Raw genomic sequence first — 15,207 nt, 5'->3', positions numbered from 1 at the left:
TAGTATTGAGAAGAGTAATTAGTATCACATGAGAGTTGCTTGAACTATGAGTTTAAAATAAACAGATCCTAGGTTTCGATACTCCAATAATCAGTACTAAGAATGACACTTATGAGAAACTTCCACAGCTTTTTGTGTAAAGAATAAAAGATTCTGTGTACCGTTCTGGCATACTCTGTCACTCCCATATTCCTTCAAGTAAAGACAGAAGCACAGTTGTTGGGTGGTGAGAGATCTAAATCACCATGTTACTTAGTCTTTTACATTAAAAAACACCTATTTTCAGACACAAATCCACAACATAATTCCCAATGTAAATAAGCATTTACTATTTAAAAATTAAATTCTCCCTAGGATGTTGCCACTTTCCTGAACTAAGACAGATACCAGGAATGGAATCATTTCAACCAAATACTTTCTTACTGCCTAAGACCTTGACGGATATTTCTTCATATACTCTTAATAACTACCTGTATATGTATTTTTTTGGTGTCACTCCTATCAGGCTTATAGAGTACTCCCTGCTCACATCCTAGCAACCAGAATAACAGCTGGAAGAGCAGAAAAAAAATGTCTATTAAAATAACCTTTACTAGATGAGATACAGATGAATGAGTGTTTGCCATACACAGTGATGAAGGCATGCTCAGGGCAGGATATTATCTCAGTGGACTTCAATTCCTGACACTCCAGATTGCCCTCTAGCCAGTATAATTTGTTAAAAGCTTAAAAAAAATCTGAATATGTAAATTACACCATTTCCCATATACTCTAAGGCAACACTAGAAATTATTGTCTACGGCAACTCAAAGAGACTGGTCATACCTTAAGTTATAGATACTGGAAAAGATATAAAGAAAAAAAATAGCTTGAGCACTTTCCTAATAGTCATGTTATTTATTTCTAATTAACATAAATTTCATTATCAGTGTTGTTTTAACTATCCCAGTGTTCTTTTTTAATTTGTGCAGTCTTTTAATACTCTCTTTCAGAGGTGAAAGGTCTTATCTAAACCCAGCTACACGGTTTATGACTGGATAACCTCAGGTCTTCAAATCAATGGAAAATGCAAAGCACTAAATGCCACTGGGAAGGTCTTGCTCCTGAAGCTCTCTGGAAATGGTGTCAATTGTTTGATAAATGCTACAGAAGAAGTTCAAAACTTACACTTTGAATTTAGAGCTTTGTCAAGTGGCCAGAATGCATACTCACTATACTAGCACCAGGCATACAGCAAATCAATACAGTCCTCAGTTGTTAAAAAGTTTTTATAATGAGGAAAATGGCCTTCAGACAAAGCTATCTACTGCAAGATCATTTATTTTCTGATTCATGCTGCTCTTGTTAGATAAAAGTTAAAAGACACTGACTCATGATGGGATGTATTTGACATTTCTAATATGAAATACAGATCCCAAGTCTATTTTCATCTCAGGTAATGAGCAGGTGTCAAAGAAATAAAGCTGAAAAGAGAAATACTTTCTTGGTCAAGATTCCCTGTCTATGAGAGGTTCTTGTTTCATCCTGAAAAATCTTCTATAAACTTGTATTGCCCAGTAACTCTGCCTTTATAAAAATTCCTAAAAATCTGTAGTGATTTTGTGTGGCCAGGTTTTGGTGCTACAGGAGGGCTACACGGATGACTTCTTTAAACAAAGAACTTCCAGAATCTTCCTCTATAGCTGATAGGGCCAATGCCAGTCAATCCTAAGATAGATTCCACAGGAGACCCAGGCCTGTCCAATTAGTGATTGAGGTAATGCCTCTGTGAATAATGTATTTTACAAGGGGAAGAAGTTGCTGCGCAGGTGCAAAATGGTACCAGCAGCAGAACTGAGTGAGAAAGTAAGAAAAACATCTCCACAGACACCAAGGTCAGTGGAGAAGGAGAGGGAGGAGGTGCCCAGGCACTAGAAGAGAGATTCCCCTGTGACCTATGATGAAGACCATGGTGAGGCAGCTGTCCCCCTGTAGCACCTGGAAGTCCACAGGGGAGCAGAGATCCACTTGCAGCCTGTGGAGGACCCCATATGGAAGTGGGTGGATGCCTGCAGGAGGCTGTGACTCTGTGGGAAGCCCACAGTGGACTAAGTTCCTGGCAGGACCTGGGAGTCTGTGGAGAGAGAGCAGCCCACGCCAGAGCAGGTTTGCTGTCAGGAATTGTGTTCCTCTAAGGGACCCACGCTGGAGCAATCTGTTCCTGAAGGACTGTTCTCCCCATGGATGACCCACGTTGGGGTGAAGAGCTGCATCCCGTGGGAAGGACTCATGCTGGAGCAGTTTGCAGAGGGCTATCTCCCATGGGAGGGATCCCACATTGTAGCAGTGGGAATCTTGAGGAGGCCTCCCTTTGAGAAGAAGCAGCAGCATCCATCTGTAATGAACTGACCATAACCCCCTTCCCCTGCGCCACTGGATGGGGAGGAAGGAGAGTCCTGGGAGGAGGGATGGGTGGGGGGAGGTGTTTAAGATTTGGTTTTATTTCTCATTTTCCCTCCTCTGTTTTGATTTTTCAGTAATAAATCAAGCCACTTCTCCCCAAGTTGAGCCTGTTTTTCCCGTGACACTAATTGCTGAGCGCTCCCTGTCCTTATCTCAACTCATGAACTTCTCCTTATATCTCTCTCTCCTGTGTCGAGTTTAGGAAGGGGAGTGATATTATGACTTGGTGGGCATCTGGCACCCAGCCAGGGCTAAACCACCACAAAAATGTAAAAAGATAATTGTTTACATGAAAATTCCTAAAAAACATAGGAACATCTTAAACATCTTAGTATATTCAAACACCTAAGATTTGCAACCAGACAGCAAAAACAGAATTATTTTCATTTTAGGCATACACTGTGAGAGAGCTTTTAACAATTTTCCCAATTGTGCACCTTTTCTTTCAAATGTTTGTGAAGTGACATCTTTGCTAACTCAAGAGTTTGTAATGGAGAACAGTAAAAAAGGCTGAGTATGTCACTACATTTGTGCTATCAACAATAAGAGCAGCTGAAAGCAGTTTTGAGCCCTTGTGCTCCAGAACACTCATCCCTGCCCTACTGCCATCTCTCACTTGAGAAGAGAGGCTAAAGAATTCATATATATGTCCAATGACCTAAGGATCGTCAAAACTAATTTTTCTTCTTTGTGTGTGTGTGGGAGTGGTTTATTTTTAATCTAGGTCAGACCTCAAATGCCATTTACTGTATGGTTTCATAAATAGGGCTTACTCCTTCCTGGTGCAGGGCTGGTGTTTTCCAGCCTCACACACAATTCCATCAACAGTGCCTTCAAAACTCCTATCTCTGGTGTATTTAAATATCTTTTTGGTTGGCACAGATCAAAACACAGCATCATTCTCTCCATCCCCTGCACATATTACCCACCATCCTGCATATATTTACATCCTGCTTTGTGGTTCTTAGTCCTGCTAATAGCCATAGTCAGCAATCACAGTACAGTTTGCGTTCTTTCATATCTGCACAGTACCTCCTCATCCAAATTATGTTTAGGATTCAAACAGCAGCCTGAGCTGCCTATGTTTATAAATTATCTTTTGTTTATTTCTCCTTGCCAGAAAGCAGTAGTATTAGTTCAAAAGAGATTAAAACTATTAAAATCTGACTCCTCTGTAGCAGCGGATCAAAAATTAAAGGACTCTCAACAAACAAATAAAAAAGAACAGAGAGCTTCAGACTTGTTAAAAAAAACCAAACATACACACACACTCCCCATACTAAACCAACCTTTAGTGTTTTCTGTAGGTAACATGAAAACAGTAGCGCAAAATTTCAAACCAAAATAAAATTTCCAAAGTTGAAAACACGACAGTTTTCAGCAAGAAAGTCTCACTGGTATGTTTATGGGAAGGAATTTTAGTCCATGAGAGCAGCTTATGTGAAGAGAAAAAGCAGAAAAAAAAGTTAATGAGTAGGGAAATATCAAGACAAAAAAAACCTGACAGATTAGTACAAAAAGAAAAAAAAAACCAAAGAAACCACACCAAAATATCATAACTAAAAAATCTCACATATTTTCCTGGAATTTTAAAATTTCTGTTTCAACATGCACAGAACTGAATGGAGTACAAAGAAACCTCAGTCCTGGAATGGACCTATGCAGTTCATCTCTGTGTTAACCTGTACTTGCTTTGCTTTTCCCTTCTTTTCCCTCTATTCCAGCTAAACGTTATTTGTTGAAAGAGGAGTTTTCCTTTGTATGCTACTATAACCACAGGCCATTTTCAGCTATATGACTAAAAAATAAATTATAAGCAACCTTTCTGTACAGAGATAGACACTATCACTACTTTTCTGAATATTAAGCAGCTTTAAATTTGATTAAAACTACAGCATTTATTTTTAAATGAATAAGTGACTTAGAGTAAGACAGGTACATCTGGTAAAGGTTAAGAAAAAGAACATCATCAACAAAATGGTAGCTTTTGCAGTAATGGAATGTAAATGAAAAGATACGAATTGCTCTACCCTCCCTACACTATGCACAATTTTTAGGGATTCATTTTTCAGAAAAGAAATTTTTAAGACAGAAATGTTGTTTCTCATACACATATTAACAAACAGCTTGCGTAACTGCTCTGTATACATCCTACTCTCACCAACTTAAAGCAGCATCTTGAGGTTTTGGCTGCAGGATCCACAGCTAATCCTACAACTAATCATGGGAAAAACATTCCAGTTAAAATTTTCATAACAAGCCATTAAAGCTACTAGTATTCTTTTGTTCCTCCCTGTTATATGTTGCTAAGCTGTAGGAGAAACATTACAAATACTAAGTTCACAAAATACACATTCAAAACGTGAGCACGTCTGGTGAGCACATTTTTAAAATTCATACACAAAAAAGTAGTTTGGAATCTACAATAAATCCCCAGTGTTTAAAGCAAAATAAGACCCACGTGTCTCATTCTTTTTCTTCAAACAACTATAATACATGCAAAACACTTCTGAATTTCAACTCCACAATACATCAGATACTAATATCGTGGAAACAGAGCAAGTAAAACAATTTATTTTTAATTTGATTTTTCTACTGTAACATGCTTGGAAATTTACTAGTATACTTTTGTCTGGTACACTTACATGGGATGTCAACGACATCTCAAACTGCATGCCTACAAAAGCTGGATTTTGACTCCTAGAGCTGCATCCTCATGTACTAGATTTGTATCCAAAAAGGATTTAGAAGGTTTTAGAGCTCTCTGGTAATGTACACTAAGTCATAAGGTGCAGGACTGCACAGATCTACAAAAGCAATGTGAGTCATCTAAGGAATTAATATGAAATGTAAGCTTAGAACAAGCTGTTAAAAAACTGTTATTTTTCCTTTTTGAGTGAAAACAGTAATAAAATAGTTCAATATGTTCAACAATACATTACCAAATGCTGAGTCAAGTCCTCTGCTTAAAGCAGTGCTGTTCATTACAGTGCATCACTCCCTAGATCATCTAGATCATCTAGAATTTCATACATATGAGCATTTTGATGTGGCAAGGAAAAACCTAAGTAGTAAGCTCTGCACAGATGTATCTATGTTTTTTTGTGAACAATTATGATATGATAAACAGTCACAAAGAAATTAAATTGCCCTCATTTAGAACAATACACTGTGGCAAGGCTACTTAGTATTTCACCATGCTCGGAAAATTAAAACAGCAGTTTGAACGTTTATCTTCTTTTGCTAGCTCAGCATTTCATCAGTCCAGAGGAAAATTTTCCCATTCCATCTGCAGCAGGAAGAAAAAGCACAGGGAAGTGCAAATGAAATATAGATGTTCCCTTCCAATTTGCTAGTCAAGTATACTGTTGGTCATGAGATTCTTTTTTAATGAGAATGTTTCCTTAACCTGGAGAAACAAGCAAAGGTTTTCTATGAATTCTGCCACAAGAGAACATATGGGGAAGGCATCTCCTCAGGAAGTTCCTACATGTCCACGCACCAAACTTCTTAATCTCAAAATGTCTACGAAGGCCTCTTTCCACCTGCCAACCATCTGTCTGCCCCCTGACAGCATGTTGGATACCACCTCCTTCCCTCACTGTTGATTAAAATGAGACTAGAGAAGGCAAGAAAAAGGAGAAAAGGATGAGGGCAAATATAAAGTTTAAGAATCCAAGGATATTTTAAAGTTCAGATAAAATGTGGTGCCATGAAAACCCCCAAAAGTAGGATTTTTTGGAATAATGTTCAATTTCATTTTTGGGAAATCATCTCAAACAACTAAACTGAGGGGAAAAAGAAGGAATTCTCCCAAAAGCAGCTTCTTTTTTTTCCAAATTTCACCTTATCCAAAACAAATTGATTTAATTTTCATCACTGATCTGAGAACTTGACTGCACAGCTCTGTCACTATTTACTTCTGCAGCAGCAGTTTTCCTCTTGGAGATGGTGATTCTGACCAAAACTGAAGAGATGTGGGATTCATAACAAGAAAAGAAGTCACTGAGGAGAACATTTAAAAGACTAAAAATATTTTCTGTTGACTTAGGTCTTTTTCTTGTTAGTGAGCGTCTAACCACTAGCTGGATCTAGTACTTTCTTTTTCTATGAATGTGCTAATTAAGTAGAACTTTGTTCATTTCAACTTTCAGTCCCTGCAATGCCACTTTGCTAATTCTCATGAACTTGGTTTTCTTCCTTTTGTTCTACAACTCCGTTATAGTTTGTATTAGAAGTTAAAATGTTCCTTTTCATTAATCTGAATGTTTACGCTTGGTGCAAAGGCCTGTGAGGAATCCTAACACAGACACATTATCACAATCCATCCCAGAACGGAGATCGCATATGGCTAGGCGGTATTATTAAACAATAAATATTGTCAACATGTTTAAATATGGACTCCAACAAGCAAATACATAATTAGTTATCAGTAGACTGAGAAAGCAGCTGAATTGTAGACTTATGGATTTTTCAGTAGGCTTTGTTGAGTAGTCCTGTTTCTTAGTGGTTGCCTAAAAGCAACCAGAAAAGCAGATATAAACACGCAGCAAGACCCATGCATGCACTAAGCCACAACGGCACCAATGGCACTGTTCTTGTTACATGCATTCTTCTCCATCTGGGACAGGATTTGTTGTTTAAATTCTGTTCACACAGCTTACTGAACAGCTGTCAAAACTGGGTCAGCAACAACATTAGTTACTAGTGAGTCAGAGGTGAAAGTCTGCATGCACACAGGGCTCCCCTCAGCCACATATACATACATATTTTTCTCAGTTATTACTATAATCAATTCAAAGTCAAAACCAGTAAGCAGTTAAGAACACGTTGGTTCTAAAATAATTTATGTATCATTCAATACAGAAATTCTAGGGGATTTTGCCAACAAATCAAACAATGAGCTACTGAGCAACTCATGTTTACGAAATTCCAATGTTCCTTCCTTTTTTTTCTTTAGGGCTCTGATACTATCCTACATGAAAGATGTGGCAAGATGGCATGGTTTGAGAATATGGAACACAGCCTACCAATCAGCAGAGCATGATGGCTAGACATAAGTGCAAGATATTCATTACTATGACACTGCCAGTCAAAATAACATGTTTGAAAGTTATAGCAGATAGGTCACATAATATAGTTACATAGTTGCATTTTATCGTTAGGAAAGCATTCATTTTGAGAGACTCTTTATTCTTCCATGCATATACAAAGATGTTTCAGTAACTCTTCACAGGAAGCTCCAATATAAATGCAGGACCTCAAAATAACTTCTAAATAGTCCTAATATCAAATCAAAGATCTCAAGATGAATGATTAAGACTCACTTCAAAGGTCTTCCACAAAAAAAAATACCTATGACATTTCTTTTTTTTAATGAAAACACTATCAAATCCCACAAAAAAAGCTATTTTTCCATAGCATTCTGAAGTACATCATGCATCCTACAACGGCTCCAGGTTCCACCAGTTGATTTTCCCAGCTCTGTAGAACAACTCTAACTCCTCATCAAAACAAGAGCCAGAAAGCTTGTCAAATTTCCCATAACAAATATTTTTTAAAGAAAACCCTCCCTTCCTCTCTTTGGGTCACTGCTGGTTTTCCATCAGGTCAGCTACCCAGCTCCATCCATCTGGTTCTATAAAGCCTTTACTCCAATAACATCTGGAAATCGCAAACACTGTCAAAAGCTTAACAGAATACCTAAGCTTTTCCAGACAGACTAATTGACAGAATGTACTGGGTCTGGCTGAGTTGGAGTTAACATCTCCCATAGCAGTCCTCATCGTTCTGTGCTTTGTAATAGTAGCTGGAAAAGTTGATAATGCACCAGTTTTGGTTACGGCTGAGCAGCGTTCCCACAGCATCAAGGCTGTCTCTCCAACTTCCCCCCACTTGCCAGTAGGCTAAGGGTGGGCGAGATCTTGGGAAGGGGTACAGCCTGGACAGGTGACTCTAACTGACCAAAAGGATATTCCATGCAGTGTTCTATCTGGTCAGTAACAAAAGTGAAGAGAAAGGAGGAGGAAGAGAGGGTTGCTTTTGTTATTTAAGATATTTCTTTGGAGAAAACCACTATGTTTTCTGAAGCCCTGCTTCCCTGGAAGTGGCCAGACATCACCTGCTGATAGTAAGTAAAAAATAAAATATATTGTTTTCCTTTGCTTTAGCTTTAATAAAGTGCCTTTATCTTGATTCACAAGGATTTTTTTCCATCTTGTTTTCTCTCCCTTGTCCAGTTGAGTAGGGAAATGATAAGAGTGGCTCAGTGGGCACGTGATGGCCAGCCAAGGTCAATCCACCTCAGGGACCTGCAGACACACTCCTCTGAAACAGGATGGGTGACAGGAAAACAACACGTAGACTTAAAAGCTGACTAAACAAGGTGAAGGCATTTGACAGGACATAGACAAATGCTTTCCTGTTCCGTATTTTTCATGTACCTTGTGAAATATTTGCCAAAACATTTTATATTATTTAACTTAGTTTTACTAAATACTTTGTGTGTGCGAGGAAACCTGGAGGGTTGTACTTGAAGAAAACCTTAGAAAAAACAAAGAAAACAATGGCTGAATAGAAGAGGTGCACAAGCGTTTTGTGGAGATACCCATTGGCATTTGAGATAAAAATGTCTTTTTCTCATTCAAATCAATGTCTTGGGATGCATATGTGCACATATTCCTAATACTTAATGAATCCTATGAGTGCATACTCATACAGTTTAAACAGTTTGACTGGTCTACTGACAGCCAGATTATACTAAAACGAACCACTTGCCAATCTTATAATTTAATGTCATTTGTTTCCTGAATTTTCAGGGATGGGAGGAATGAAAATTAACACTGTCTTATTATTTACTCAAAACAGAGATTTCAGACGTGAATTGAGCTCTGCAGACATCCTCACAAGTTTGTCAGACAATATGTTAGAATTCTAAATATATGTACTTTTTTTCCTGAGATAAAAACATAAAGACTTTAGGTATACTGTACCTTTTAATAATCTAAAGCATGCCATTGTGATCTGATCAAGGCGAACCTGCTTCTGCAGGGGGTTGGACTAGATGATCTCTAAAGGTCCCTTCCAACCCCTACCATTCTGTGGTTCTATGATAGCATTATAACTTTTGTTATTCTGTATTTTATTTAATGCAAGTAACATATATTTCCTCTGGAAATAAACAAAAAAAAACCAACAAAAAAACCCAATTTCCCCCTCAATGAACTAATTTAGGTTGACTAACGTACACATTTATCAAAACATTACTTTCACTACATCTGTGAAATACACTGGCTGTGTAAGGAGCTATTTAATGGATGGAACCCTAATATTGCCGAATGGTAATCACTGCACTGCTTTCATGTGGCCTGTATTCCACCTATTCTGTTTAAGTGTCATTTGTATCATGGCACTAATAAGCAAGACTTGCTAATATCACAACTAACTTTTTGAGGTGAGAAAACACTGTGAATACATTAGCACTTTAATTCTCAAACTTTTCCCAACATGATTTTTAATGCTATAATGTCTATAGAGGCCTCTGCTAAACACATATGGTGTCAAAAATTAAAGGAATATGTATATAAAACCCAAACCAAATGAAAAATAAAATCCATTGCCCTTTATAAGAGACTTGTTTTTCATTACTCACCAACTGACATCCTTCCAGGGACTTTACCAGCTGAGCATTCTGACAAGACAGAATGGAACCGGCCAAGTTCAGCATTACACACACTGCAGACAGCAGCATGAAAAAGGTTATCTGGAAAAAACCCAAACAGCCTATTATTATCCACTGCAAGAAGTAAACAAGAAAAAAATACCACTTAGATGTTCAAGAACTTCCAGTCTGTCATCCAGTTGCGTAGATGGTAACACTGTATAAATTCTAAAGAAGAAAGTAGGACATTCTTTAATCTGACACCATCCTGAGTCTCACCTTATAAGAAAAAGTTAAATCAAAACTAGACTTGTCTATCATCCATTTTTCTCCAGCCATTTCAAAACCATCCATTTACCTCCCACTTCTATCACACACTCTGAAATTTGATATTTTATAAATGAACATTATTAGCCAGTAAGATTTGAAAAAGTATTTTTATAATCAACAGTAGTCTTAATTTAATCCCTTTGGATGAGAGTATGGGTATCTTAAATATGAAGAATATTTGTGAATATCATATATCCTAAGTTTGTCCAAGTTAACAAAACAAAGGTGAACAAAATTCTGGATATGTACAACTACTTTTTTTTTTAAACAGCTATTACAATTAAAGCAGTAACTTTCATATCAACTACCCATTGTGTTAATTACTCTTTTTGTCTCTTCTCAAAATATATAAAAATAATCATTAACTTGATTGCATCACCTTAATCACAATTTTGTTGTTTTAAATGTAAAAAACCTGGTCTGTGCAGAAATTCCAATATGCAGGGAACTAGAAACTCACAAGCAGAAAGAGACCAAGAATAAACATGTGCTCTACATATAGCCTTAAATAGTCGATGTTCCTATTACAATATAACACTCATACTTAGTAATAAACACTCAAGTTAATAATAAATTATGTTGCATCTCTTTTCCATATGCATGTCCATAGTTTACAATCTCACTCTGCACAAGATGTTATCTTTCACCAATGCATATGCTATGAATGTATTTGGCAATCTTAAATACAAAACAGTTACTTTTTAGTGTTTTTCAAATGAAAAACAGGAATTTAAATAGTTTCCCTCTTCACCAACCTAAGCCTTATTTGATAGAGAAATTCCCAGTTGACAGATCCAAGTGTTAAATTATACATCCGTTGCATATTTTGGAAGAAAACAAGATTTAAACTATTTTTTACAATTTAACACCCCTATATTGTGTGTAGGAAAAAAAATTGTGATGAATCTGTGTCAAAGTGAAAATTTGTAGAATAAAAGACATACTGCTGCTATATAATAATGGCCAACTAGACAACACCTGTGTCTCCATGTATTGTCACATATGCAGATAAACACTGATATACCAGAAGGCTGTGCTGCCATTCTGAGAGATCTTGACCAGCTTGAGAGTTGGGCAGAGATGAACCTCATGAGGTTCAACAAGGACAAGTGCAGAATCCTGAACCTGCGGATGGACAACCCCATGTACCAGTACAGGCTGGGGATTGACCTGCTGGAGAGCAGCTCTGTGGAGAGATACCTGGGAGTCCTGGTTGACAATAGACTAATCATGAGCCAGCAATGTGCCTTCGTGGCCAAGAAGGCCAATGGCATCCTGGGATGCATCAAGAAGAGTGTGGCCAGCAGCTTGAGGGAAATTCTGCTGCCCCTCTACTCTGCCCTGGTGAGGCCTCATCTGGAGTCCCGTGTCCAGTTCTGGGCTCCTCAGCTCAAGAGAGACAGAGAACTTCTGGAGAGATTCCAGAGCAGGGCCACCAAGATGATCAGGGGACTGGAATATCTTCCCTATGAAGAAAGGCTGCGGAAGCTGGGGCTGTTTAGTGCAGAGAAAGGGAGACTGTAGGGGGATCTCATTAATATTTACAAATATCTAAATGGTGGATGTCAGGAGATTGGGACATCCTTTTTTTCTATTATATCCAGTGACAGGAGAAGGGGTAATGGGATGAAGCTGGAACACAAAAAGAGAAACTATTTTAACATTCAAGTGAGGGAGCCCTGGCACAGGCTGCCCAGGGAGGGTATGGAGTCTCCTCTGGAGGTTTTCACAACCCACATGGATGTGTTCCTGTGTGACCTGATCTAGGTGGACCTGCAGGGGGGTTGGACTGGATGATCTCTAAAGGTCCCTTCCAATCCCTGCCATTCTATGATACTATATCAATCACAGAATAGTCAGATAAATCAGACAGTCACAGAAAATCTGGAATAGCAGATACCCTGCAGACTCAATATTTCTATATAACACCTAATTTTATTATTTCTTTTTTATTATTATTTTTAATCATTGTAATCCAAGAGCTTTAATGTCCTTGTTTTTGCTAATACAGGCAAAAACTAATATACTTGATAGAGTGACAGCTGTTAAAACATAGAGCTTTCTAACATCCTAAACCTGATTTTTTAACATACTTGTTCTAGCCGTTTAACTGCAATTTGATTTGAACAGTTAACAGAACTTTTACCAGGAATTGACTTCTTTTTATTTATTTGGGGTTTTTTATTTATTTTTGATGTTGCCACTATTTCAGTTGGTAACCTCATACTTCAGACTTTCCTGCTGTAAAAAGCCATTATTGGTTATATCATTTTCCTTTTATGAACCACAGATATGTTTCTGAAAAATCACATCTTTAAAGAACTCCTAATTAAGTTCTTCTGGCTGATGAGCAGACAGATGTGCAAACAGACCTCAGAATTTGATTCCAAAAAATGTGAACAGCAGAAACTGTTCACATTTAGTTAGAGGAAACATCCTCTAACTTGCTGATGACTGACTTGGTTAGGCTCAGATGAAATGAAAAATACATGGTGTGATGCTTCACTTTTCAATGTCCTGGGCAAAGCATTACCTAAACTGGACAGAGCATGTAGTTAGAAAGGAAAATTTGGGTCCTATGCAAGCTTTTTGCACAGCACAAAGCTTAATATTTCAAATATCCTTCCTTAACGCTTCTCAGCTAAGTATCAAAAAAACTTTCCACTAATGGAATGGGACACACCTGTTTTGCTGTTATCACAACTTTTCAGGTGAAGTTCACCACCATGCTGGAAGCCATATAGAGAAAAGGAGGCATAAAAATATCAATTACCACATAAACAGGAATTTTAAACAAATGTTCAGTGTGCTTAATGCTTTTATCACAAATCGGTCTTTTCTAACATTGGCATAAGTACAGCAGCAAAGATAAACATATCTGCAAGCCTCTGAAGGAGTGATCATTGCGAATTATGATGGAGAGCCATTACTACATTATGAAATGCTGTGGAAGAAGTTTTGATATATATTATTCATGAAATTAAGTATCTCTAATTTCCACATTAAATTTTTCTTCAGAAAATGAGCTACTAAATGTTTGCTCTGAGACCTCAGTGTGGCATAATTGTAAGAGCAGTATGAAACTACTAGGGAAGACTAAAATGCAGTTAACTACGATGAAAGGCTACAGCTTATACTGAAGAAAACAACAAATTGTCAGATATTGAAGGACTACAGCACCTTACTGCAGCTTTAAAACTACGTATTGTGTTCTTTACCTTTCTAGCTATGGCATGTAAACAAGATAAGGTATTCCTTGAATTCAAGAAGATGCATTAATATCACTAAGCTTCAAAAGCTTTAGAGCCACCAAGAATTAGTACATAAACAAAACACGAAGCCAATTGATTTATTATGACATGGAGTTGACAGAATTAATTGGAGAAGCCAAAGCTGATATTCTACACAAAGCACGCTAGAAGAAATGTTAATAGGACTTCCTACCTAAATGTTACTGTAGTCCTAAATTAATTCTACAAAACTAATTAATTATCTCTGCTCTGATGCAATGACTCAAAATTATATAACATCTCACAATTGGAGATGTCATCTTGCACCTGGATTAACTGGCTTAATTAAGACAGACATATTGCCAGCGTGTGCATAGTCACAGTGCAAGAAGAAACTTGTATTGGAAAAGTTAGTTACCTTTCACCTTTTTCAACTGTCACATGTCATGACAAAAACAATTCTTAGTTAAAAAAAAAACAACAAAAAAAAGAAGCTTTAAACCAGAATTATAGGTAAGAGAAGTTTATAATGCACTAAAAGAAGTTTGCAGACATCTCCAAAGCACTATTCATTTTCTCAGAAATCTGTTTCTGCAGTGATACAGAAGTGCAGATTTAGGGCTACTAACCCTAGAATCTTCAGACTTTCCACATTACTAGATCTTTTGAATTGCTTTGTATAAACCAATGTTCCAATATTTTTCTAAAGAAATAGTAAAGTCTCTTTCTTTTTCTGCTATTTCTTCCTAGTAATGTCTGAGCAAAGAGAGCACTGTCAACCACTCCCAGAGAAGAATATAGGTTTTAAAGAGAGAAAGATCCTTGAATTATAGATAAAATTGGTAACTGATGAGAGGATATAATGTGAATGAGTGCTCCTACGAAGGGAATGACTGTAGCATAACTTGAACACTTTTTCCCATTTGGTCTTGTAGCTGATCTGCCAAGCACACCCATGTTGGTCAGACAGCACACACACAGACCCCTGGTGTTTCTTGTATGGCAGTAGGTAGCTGGACAATGGAAAAATTGAAGGAAAAGGAACTTACTGTTCAACAGGAGGGTGATAGAAAACACAGAAGAACACAACGTGAATAAGAAATGTGGTTGTAACAAAACTTTGTAGGCCATCATACTTCATTTGTTACAGTACTCAGCTGGTTTATTTTTAGGACTTTTTCCACACTGTTGTTCAGAAAATAAGGCTTCTTCCACATGTAATTTTAAGTATAGTTATAGTAATCAGCATAAAAAGCTTTTGATCATGACTGAACATGTTAATATTAATGGATTTTAAGAGACATTTTACTTTTGTTTTAACCACTAGTCATAAGGTCACAGATGAGAAGAAGGAACCATAGATGTCCTAGGTTAGCGGTTTTGGACTCTGTAAGTTTAGCTTTAATGATGAACTTTTGGCAACACAAAATTGCAAGCCATTTTCAATCTCTTCTACTCAAAATCCAGGTGTAGTATATGTGGGCAGAAATTCTTTTGTCATTGCAGCAGGCTTAAGACACAACGGTGCCTTTTAATCAAACTCAG

At 37.3% G+C, this 15,207-nt stretch overlaps 1 protein-coding gene across 3 annotated transcripts in view; it reads right to left on the bottom strand.

Moving 5' to 3' along the window:
* The window catches only part of ENTREP2 (endosomal transmembrane epsin interactor 2), a 155,565-nt gene that overhangs the window by 56,618 nt on the left and 83,740 nt on the right, over window positions 1-15,207 (bottom strand). For all 3 annotated transcript variants that reach the window (XM_062000044.1, XM_062000043.1, XM_062000042.1), the window contains exon 3: window positions 10,094-10,204. In XM_062000044.1, coding sequence (XP_061856028.1) covers window positions 10,094-10,192 — 99 coding nt within the window. In that variant the 5' untranslated portion in view covers window positions 10,193-10,204. The remainder of the gene's footprint in view (window positions 1-10,093; window positions 10,205-15,207) is intronic.

The sequence above is a fragment of the Colius striatus genome, chromosome 7 (assembly GCF_028858725.1).
Source record: "Colius striatus isolate bColStr4 chromosome 7, bColStr4.1.hap1, whole genome shotgun sequence".
NCBI lineage: Eukaryota > Metazoa > Chordata > Aves > Coliiformes > Coliidae > Colius > Colius striatus.
This window is presented reverse-complemented; position numbering and strand designations above follow the sequence as displayed.